Below are 9,133 nucleotides of genomic sequence, written 5' to 3'. Positions count from 1 at the left end.
GCTAAATATCTTGCTTATTTACAATGTGCCATATACGTCTATTTAGATTTCACGCATAATTTTTAAGCTTATGTATAAAATTCTTTCATATTAATTATAATAAAAAGCATTTAGAAGCATTTCAATCAATTTTCTTACTTTTTTACATCATTTTGAACCCGGATAAAGCTATTTAGTTTTAAAATGCCGCCATTTTTCCTTTAAAGAATACAAATATGTTTTTTAATTGATACCAACGTGGAAATTGTAAAATATACGTAAAAATATTATTCATTTGTTTCAGTTCATGACCTTCCACGTGAATTTATTTACTTGTAATCCTCAAGTGATCTTAATTACGTAACGTTAGACAAGCTGGAGCATTTAGAAAGTCGTAATCATTTATAACTTCCCGTTTACACCCACTAAACTCCATTAACTCCTATATCCTGTTGGGAAATTACATTTCCCGTAGATTAAACACTAAATGACAATTTTACAGATTTAATTAAACAAATCAATTAGAAGGCATTAAATGGGAATGATGAAGGTCCGTCTGTCTATCACGTTGTATATCTCAAATAACAATTGATTTATAGCGCATACTGCTTCTTTATCACACTGTTTTTACACCAGTTTATACACTACAAACCGGTGTCTTTTAAATACATCAATAAAACCGGTTGCAGAAATTAATAATTTACAAAAAAGGGTGGGAAGGAATAAATATTTCATAAACTTCAATGTAAATTAAATTAAAATTTTATTAAACAAATCTATAAACTTTTTTTTCGGTAGACAAATTAAATTTTCAAGTGTATTTCATAGACTAAACGAAACTCTAAGTCAGGTAGTCTCTGGGTGACGCCTCATTTCCTGTGGGGCAACACAGAAAGGTGACGTCAAGAAGTCATTCACCCCACAAACGAGGCATTCAGTTTAATGGTGTCATCTACAGAAACGTTAAAATGCTGTTTTTGGTTCCGTTTTCGGCTTTCTCTTTTATCAAACATAAAAAAAGAAAAAAATCTAAACTAATATTATTTATCTCTTCTTCTTCCTGGATGAGAAATCTTTATATTTAATTTAAAAAATGACATTTTTTAAATGATTAAAAAGTAATTTATGGCAGTTAAATCTCTTAATTCGCAGAGAGAGAGAGAGAGAGAAAAAAATATGCTGTCTTCCTCTATATTATTATATAAATAATACAAAATGTGAAATAAATATAAATGAATACTTTGATAAATAAATAAAGTAGATGATGATTGTAGTGAAGTGACTAATTTTCTTCTTCTTCCGTCTCGATGAACAGTCCTAAAACTGAAAAATTAACTATAATTAATCGTGTGTTTGGTAAAGACATTTGTAATTATAGTTATTAGTAACATAAAAGTAAAAATGGACAAGAATTAAGGTGAAAAAACAGAAAATACACTAACAATTAACCTGTATCTTCATTAAAATGTTTGCATTTGTGTTAATGAGTATTGTGACTCTTCTTACGAACCAATTATTATGTTAAATACAGTATGATGAGTCAATTCTATGTAAATTTCTATTCCCACCTCACAATTTTTACAATACATTTAACTTTAATGTGATTATAATTAAGTTACGATTGTATTATTCCATTAAACTAGCGTTATTTTTCATGTATTGTATTAGTGACAACTACACTTAACTGTTTTGAAAGTTTAATTAGCATAAAGCGATAATAGTAAATGAATTATGCTAATTAAACGGGAGGAAGAAAGAGAAACGTAACTTACCACACGATATTTAAATTAGATCATACAAGGTAACTGAACGTATCTTAAAGAGAATCCATATTGCGAGTGATTGGCATTTAATCTTGCATTGTTATTGCTTCTGACTTTCAGCATGAACGGTTTGCTACGAGCTGTAAAACGTCAAAATACGTAAGATGGAAAAGTAATTTTCTGCAGAAGGAAAACAGCAAAGTGTTACTTACACAAAACGGAATTAGTTGTGAGCAATCTGGTGCCACAGAATCTGTCTTCTCCCGATCCGTATCCACTGATTGAACCTTGATCTATACCTATGAAGTCATCTTCGTTGCACACTGTTCCGCTGTAACCCCCGTCGAATGGCTGACCCCACGAAAACGAACCAGGTGATTCCGTTTCCCATTTTATGGAGCAGAAATTCTCTTCTACTCTGACGCAAACCGTGTATCTCAAGTTACTCAGGTACCTCACTTTGTTTCTCTGTAAAGTTCCATAATTAAAGCTGCGTACCAATTCGCTGGGACTACGATAGTACTGAAGGCATCCCGAAGGAGCTACAAGGAGAGAAAATATATATAGTCCTATTATTCTGGAAAAAAGACGTAAAATCTACATTATAAAGTCAACCTAATCATTAGAAGGGGAGGATGACAATTATATTTTTTTAGGCTCACCCATGTCTAAACTTCCGCATTCGATCATGGTTATTTTGATTTTCCACATTCGTGACATCTTATCTCCATTGCTAACAACACTGAGGACTACTGGATTTCCGGAACCTCTACCCATATCCACGTACACTGCAAGATAATAGCTTTGTTTACCTGTTATGACATATAATAAAATGGCTTCTTAACTTATATAAGAGTAGCTCGATTTAGAAACACTCTTCTAAAGCAGGTTAATTTCAACGGACACCCACATCTTATGTACTTTCCATGAATACACGTAAAAATAGCTATTTGTCTTTAAGGTTTCGCATTGTTATAGATTTACAGATTGCTGACTCGGCAGTTTATTCTACGAAATTTTTCATTACAGTTTAATTTAATTTTCTCTAACTCCAATTTAATTTCTCTAACTCCCATCTAATTCTTTAACCACTGTTTGAATTATTTAAAGAAGCCGTATTCATCAAGTGTTTAGCTCATGTTTCTAGCAAAATCCGCTTACAATAGGCAACAAAGAAAAATTAAAATTCTTGGATTATAAATATGCATAGATTCGAAACTACTCACTTTCCAAGAAACTTTTCATGGCGGACAATAAGAAATATCAATATAACATTTAGAATTTTAATTTTTATAACTTTAAAATCAAATAATAATGACAATAATACGATAAATATTTTAATTGTGGATATAAATATTCAGACTTTTGCTCGTGTCAAACAAGTTTTAATTGATTTTTATCAATAACTTCATATACGATAAAACCTCCGTAAATCGGATTCGCACGGTATTAAATACTTTCCCATTTTAGTACGGTTCTGTTTTGAACAGGTTTTACTGTAATAGTACTTATTTTATCACTACTTTTTATAATTTTTTTAACTATATTTACAATTGATATCAACAGAAGAATTAAATTTAAATTTTTAATATTTTATATTATTATTATGTCATTTTAATATGAGAAAACTTTAGCATGTATGGCAGTGAAACCTGTTAATAAAACGGAAACCTGCCCAAACGGGAAAAATTTTTCGGTTTGTTCGTTCGTGTCCGGTTTACACAGGTTTTACTATATGTGAAATAATAATCGTATTGAAGAGAAAACTATAGCGTACAGTAATTTAAACTTTACCGGATAGTATATAATACAGTAAAACCTGTGTAAGCCGGATTCGCAAGGTACCGAATTTCCATTTAGCGGATTTCCATTTTGAACAGTACATACGTTAGTAGACGGGCCATAGATGTGAAAATAAATTATGTAACTGTATACCTTGGCATATATCTTGGCATTTAACTATTGATAAATATAATCATGACATATAAACATGTAACCTATTTTTGGTGGATCCAACTTATCATCTATCTGATAACAGGATCATTATAAAGGGTCTTCCGTTTTAACAAGTTTTACTATACTGCGAGTATTAAAGTCACCGTATCGTATATACATACGAATATTAATTAGTAGCTGTATACTCTAATACCAAGATATATCCTGGTGTACTTGATAAAAATATCACATAAGGATAACAAATAAACGTTAATTACGGTGTTGTCCCTTGTTGACTCCACACATGATGGGCAGTCTGGCTCCGACAGTGGTACGAACCATAAAAGAATCTGTAGTGCATTGTCCATTTTCATCCGGTTGGGACAGGTTGAACTCGATCAGATCCAGTCTGACTTGACAGATGTTTTCCAACTTCTCGATGGTCACTTGACACGTGTCCGTTCCATTCTCGACGCTCGGATAATTGGGATTAACGAAAACGGTTTCGTTCTGCTTAGTGACTCCTCCGCACGTGAATTTAACTGAGGGTAGATATTTTTTTAATCGTTAGAATTCCGATTTTCTGCGCGTGACAGAGCGCGTTTTTTTCCCCTTGACTTACACAAGCAGCACGAGCTAAATCCCCTGGCACACGATCCAATAGTCGCACCGTCTCTTCTGACGCACTCTGCGTAACTCATGCAAACTCCCTCGTCTCCATTATCTCCTGTGCAGGCCGAATTTTGATACCGAAAAACTGTCAAAATGTCACCTGATACCAAGCAAAAACATCAATTTTCGAGAATTTAAAAAAGAAATTCTATTAATATTTAATTCTACAAAGTAAACTATATATAAAAATGTGTTTTAAATACAGAAAAAGTATTATTAATTAAACAACTTTTAATTAACTCTATATAAATTTAAATTTAAATTCGTCTTAACGACTGTATTCAATTACTATTGGTTATTTCAAATTTTGATGACGTAATAATACTCTCCAGAACTTGACGTATTGAATGTTATTAAGTAAATATTTTTTAAAATATTTTAATCATAATTTATAAAATAAAATGGTTAGAATACTTATTTTTAATAATAATATTAAAAAATTTATAATTAAAAAAAAATTATTAAATATGAATAAGGCGTCAAAATGGATATTGTCGCCATCTGTTATCGTGAAACACAATTAAAATATCTTAAATGATTATTTCGATAAATAATTAAATACAGGTCAAGCTTTTAATACTGAGATATATAAAAAAAAATAATTATTTTTAATATAAATATTCGTAACTTGCATAAAATGTTTAAATTAGTTAACAAAATGATTAATTTTTAAAAATCTTATTGTTGCGTCATTGATACTTGAAAATACTGGCCAATGATCGAAATGTATTTTGCCATCGTCATAAATTTTAAATTTTAAAAAGTAAACAAAACGAATTTTTTAAAAATTTAAATTTAAAAATCGTTTTATTAATTAAATGAGGTATGTAATTTTTAGTTTTATTTATATAAAATATTAAACAACTTTCCTGAATAAAAAAAATATAAATTTTATANATTTTATATTTCGGTGAAAACAAATTAAATTTTTTAAATTAGAAAATCGACACAAACTTTCAAAAATAAGAAAAAAATATTTTTTATTATACAAACTTGGAATTTTTGTTTCCTGACTTTTCGGGAATTTTAGAGAAAAATTTTCCTTAAAATAGGGAAATATCCCTTAATGGAAAAATTCTAAAATGAAGAAGAAATTATTTACAGTTAAGGAAATAATTACTAATTACTAGATATTAAATAATGTATCTTTTCCCCTTTGTAATGTAGGGAAAATTTTTTCCCTAATTCAATAAGAGGAAAATATACATCAGGGAATAGGAGAACAAAATAATATAAAAATAGGAAAAATTATTAGGGATAATTATTTAAACTAGGAAAAATTATTTTACTTTATTTTAAGAACAGGAGAATAATTTCTTCTACTTTTTTAAAAGTCATTTTTTTACAGATCTGTGCCTAAAAATTTCCTTTTAAAAATGGCAAGTTAAAAAAAATTAATTAATAATAATTATAGTCTTACAATAATTATAAATATTAATTTAAATATTTAAAAACAAGAATGATTTTTATTTTCATTTTGAATTTGCCTTTATAATTATTTAATTTCTAATATATTTTTTATTCATTAAAGCGTCAAAATATAAGTTAATTTGTTTATTTTCTGCAACACTTTGCAACACCTAAAAATTGCTTATTTTTAATGAACGAATTTAATTTCGTCAAACTGAAGATATATTACTGTGATAGAAGGGAATTAGTATTGTTAGTATAATGCTTTTTTATTGTTATAAAAAATACTGTAAATGCTAGTATTATTGTTCTGAAGGTTTATGAGGCTGCTTGGAGGTATAAGCCTTCAGAATTATATTGGTATAAGGCTGTTAGTATGTTAGATAGGCTGTCCGAATGGTACATTACCTCGATGTAAGGCTGTTAGTACTTCGTTATAAGGCAGGTAGTGTTGCTACGGTGATATATTATTAATTTTCGAGCGTTTAAGTGTACTTACCGAGGGTCACCGGGCGATTTTGGGCACTCCCGGTAGAAAAAAACGAAGCGACGACGATAACTAATCCAAATTGGCGCAGCATCTCCCCAAGTATAAGTCAAATATTGAAGCGGGGTATAGGAGTGTTAGAACCTAAGTAGATCCCGTTCGACCTGTCGACTGAGTCATACGTCTATAAACATAATCACTGCAGGTAAACCCGGAAGTGTGGTCCGGGACGTTTTTATATATGTTGGCCAAAAGGTCGCGCGATAGACGTTGTCTATAAGCTATTTTTCTACCTTCCTAACCTCGGTCAACGTTCTGATGGGTCAGGTAAAGCTGTTAAATCCTGAAGGCAAACTACAACCTCCTAAGGATCTGACCTTGAGATGCGCGAGCGGAAAGGAGCCGCGAAAGAACGTTATAGCAAGTTCCGTGTTGCACGTTTTCTCTTCCTGCTGATACTAGGCCACTTTCACGTCATCTATCATTCTTTATTGTCCTCCTTTGTATTGCCAAAATATATATATATAAAGGGAAACCGCCTTTAAACTTGTTCGTTCTTCTTATTTCTTTATTTTTGCTGTCTACAGAATTGCTCACTCGATAGACAATTGTGTACTTTGTCTCGTCTGGTTAAACAACCTGTCTCCAACGGACAAGTAACAATAAGGCAGTTCGAAACTTCTTCTATATTTCATCTACTCTAACTTACAACAGGAATTTTATCCTTTAAAGCTACGTTCCCGCTCTAAAAACTTAAAAATTTCTTTATAAATATTGCAAAATATATAAATTATTCTTATTACCACGTAAATTGAATTTAAAATAATAAATTTCGCATCATTTTACAGAAAAAATGCCATTTAACTAAATACAGAGAACAAGTTTTTGTATATTTACACCTTAAATAGGTACATTAAATGCTTTACAATTCGAAAAAATATTAAATTTGTAGCTAAATTTTTAATAAAATATTATTTTTAGATCGAAATTTAGTATCTGTGCCATTTTCCAACCTTTTCTCGACGTATAAGAGCTTGACATTATGAAAGAATTTGCTGGGAGTTTGGGGTTCTACCGGTTGAGTAACCATCTGAGAACTTCGATATTTATTTTATATATTTAACTTTATTCATAAATTAATTACGTTACATTTTAATTAATGCTCGTGTTTAAAATATACATATGCTTCTTTTATTTACAGTTTTTCATTGGTTAAACAGTAATTATAGAATTATTTACTTATTTATATTTTAGAGTTTTTACGACGGTTTATTCTCTTGCCAAAGTGGATTATGGAGTGACTCGGTTTCTGTTTCGAATACTTGAGGAAAGAATTCATTTTTAGGAACGTCAAAACAGGTGAAAGATCTCTTCTCTTCTCTAAAATGTTGTCATTTCTTCTCCAATTCCTCGCTAAACTCTTCAAAATTTCGTAAATTCTTCCAGTACTTTGATAATTAACACAGCTGCAGTCAGTAAATTCTGCCAGGTTTTCATTATTATGGCAGCAATTGCCCGGCTTATGGTCGAAAATTTTGCTCCTCTTTCGTGACCATTGTACCACGTGACTAATTCGACTCTTATCTTCGTTTTCCTTAGTACTTAACGCAGGCGTGGTTATAACTGAAACAATTTAATTTTTTAAAAGTTAATAGTCGAAAGTACGATTTAAAAATAAAATTTTTTGTGTGGACCTCGTTAGGGATTGAAGAGGAAGTTAAAGCTTTAGTCAAGTCTCGTTCTCACTTATTAGTGACTTCCGTTTGGGTGACCTTCACCTTTACAAGTGACAAAAAGACTTCCCCGCGGAATAACCACGTGCTTTGTCACTGTTAGCTGCATATGCCTAACCGTCCGTTATAGACAGGTTTTATTCTATAATTATATCAATAAAGTAGTACGATTAAAAGCTAGAATTTTACGAGTTTACCCTAGTTTATCAGTTAGTATGTTTATATATGTTACTAATTATAAGAAATACGTATTGATATATCATTTCTCAACTTTCGACAGAGCTTGGCATTATTTAAGTAAGCTTTTGGGGGTTGATAAGATGTTATTCTATTGTTAAGACTGAGTTTAATCGATTAAATTCCATCCTTAGTTACGTCATAAAGAGTTATTTTTGCGTTTTTAATCATAAATTCTGATCTAATTCTAATTTTACAAACGATACTTACCGAATAAACTGCAAAAGATGCATATGAGGATCCACGTGCTCATATTTATCACCACAAGTTCTGCGGGAAAAGCGAAAAGAATAGCAAAAAGTTTAATATTAATTAATTTAAAATATTTTAATTAAAATAATTATAAAATATCGCTTTTTTTCCAACATAGAAAAAATAAAAATTAATAATTTTAAAATAAAATTTTTAAATTTGAAAAGAAACAAAGTTGATCGATGCGCAATTATCTACAAAATAAAAAGAAAAGTTGCATGAAATTCTTGCTTAAAGCAACAAATAATTTAGTATTGCATGCAACAGCCGAGACGTTCAAATTAATAAATTAAAAAACGAAAATCGAAATAAAAATAGAAGAAATTCTGGTGAGAGAAGCTCAAGAACTTACCAATCACCTTGTTATAATTCCAGTTGTGTTGTCGCCGATAAGAGGTTATTTAAATGTTCAGGAAATGTCAATCTAGCTAACGATTGGTCAATAGGCACAGCTGTGCATACGTTGTCATATGATCCACGAATGAAGATGCAAACAGAAATATCGCTTTACTTACTTTTTCAAAAAAGTCTCCCTCCATTTTGCAAATTATAAACAGTTCCCACTAGATTATTTTCCTTCAAAGTTTTATTCGTTTTATCTTTATTTTTGAGTCTTGCAGAAGATTTTTATCTCGGAAAATTCGCGTTGCACATATTTTCTGCGA

The 9,133-nt window shown here is 30.4% G+C and overlaps 2 protein-coding genes across 2 annotated transcripts; both read right to left on the bottom strand.

Moving 5' to 3' along the window:
* Nucleotides 1-1,116: 1,116 nt before the first annotated feature.
* Nucleotides 1,117-6,340, bottom strand: LOC111613128. Its single transcript, XM_023354448.1, has 7 exons — nt 6,259-6,340; nt 4,300-4,449; nt 3,956-4,219; nt 2,405-2,530; nt 1,955-2,284; nt 1,752-1,882; nt 1,117-1,302 (listed from the first exon to the last, which is right to left on the bottom strand). The coding sequence occupies exons 1-6, from the start codon at nt 6,338-6,340 to the stop codon at nt 1,767-1,769; spliced, it is 1,068 nt and encodes a 355-aa protein (XP_023210216.1). The 3' UTR covers nt 1,117-1,302; nt 1,752-1,766.
* A 1,063-nt stretch (nt 6,341-7,403) lies between these two features.
* On the bottom strand, nt 7,404-8,833 carry LOC111613125. The gene is made up of 3 exons (XM_023354447.1): nt 8,821-8,833; nt 8,427-8,486; nt 7,404-7,869 (listed from the first exon to the last, which is right to left on the bottom strand). Exons 2-3 carry the CDS (start codon nt 8,467-8,469, stop codon nt 7,490-7,492), a joined length of 423 nt encoding a protein of 140 aa, XP_023210215.1. The 5' UTR covers nt 8,470-8,486; nt 8,821-8,833; the 3' UTR covers nt 7,404-7,489.
* Nucleotides 8,834-9,133: the final 300 nt, after the last annotated feature.

This window comes from Centruroides sculpturatus, unplaced genomic scaffold (genome assembly GCF_000671375.1).
Source record: "Centruroides sculpturatus isolate CEXI.00-Female unplaced genomic scaffold, Cexi_2.0 scaffold1821, whole genome shotgun sequence".
NCBI lineage: Eukaryota > Metazoa > Arthropoda > Arachnida > Scorpiones > Buthidae > Centruroides > Centruroides sculpturatus.
This window is presented reverse-complemented; position numbering and strand designations above follow the sequence as displayed.

What these genes read in the sequence shown, in the direction of transcription:
- LOC111613128 (XM_023354448.1), bottom strand. Translation starts at nt 6,340, where the DNA reads ATGCTGCGCCAATTTGGATTAGTTATCGTCGTCGCTTCGTTTTTTTCT. An exon ending in AAATCGCCCGGTGACCCTCG is followed by an intron (nt 4,450 to 6,258) that starts GTAAGTACACTT and finishes GCTTGGTATCAG; the next exon opens with GTGACATTTTGACAGTTTTT. An exon ending in AGTCAACAAGGGACAACACC is followed by an intron (nt 2,531 to 3,955) that starts GTAATTAACGTT and finishes ATTATCTTGCAG; the next exon opens with TGTACGTGGATATGGGTAGA.
- LOC111613125 (XM_023354447.1), bottom strand. Translation starts at nt 8,469, where the DNA reads ATGAGCACGTGGATCCTCATATGCATCTTTTGCAGTTTATTCG. An exon ending in CATCTTTTGCAGTTTATTCG is followed by an intron (nt 7,870 to 8,426) that starts GTAAGTATCGTT and finishes AAATTGTTTCAG; the next exon opens with TTATAACCACGCCTGCGTTA.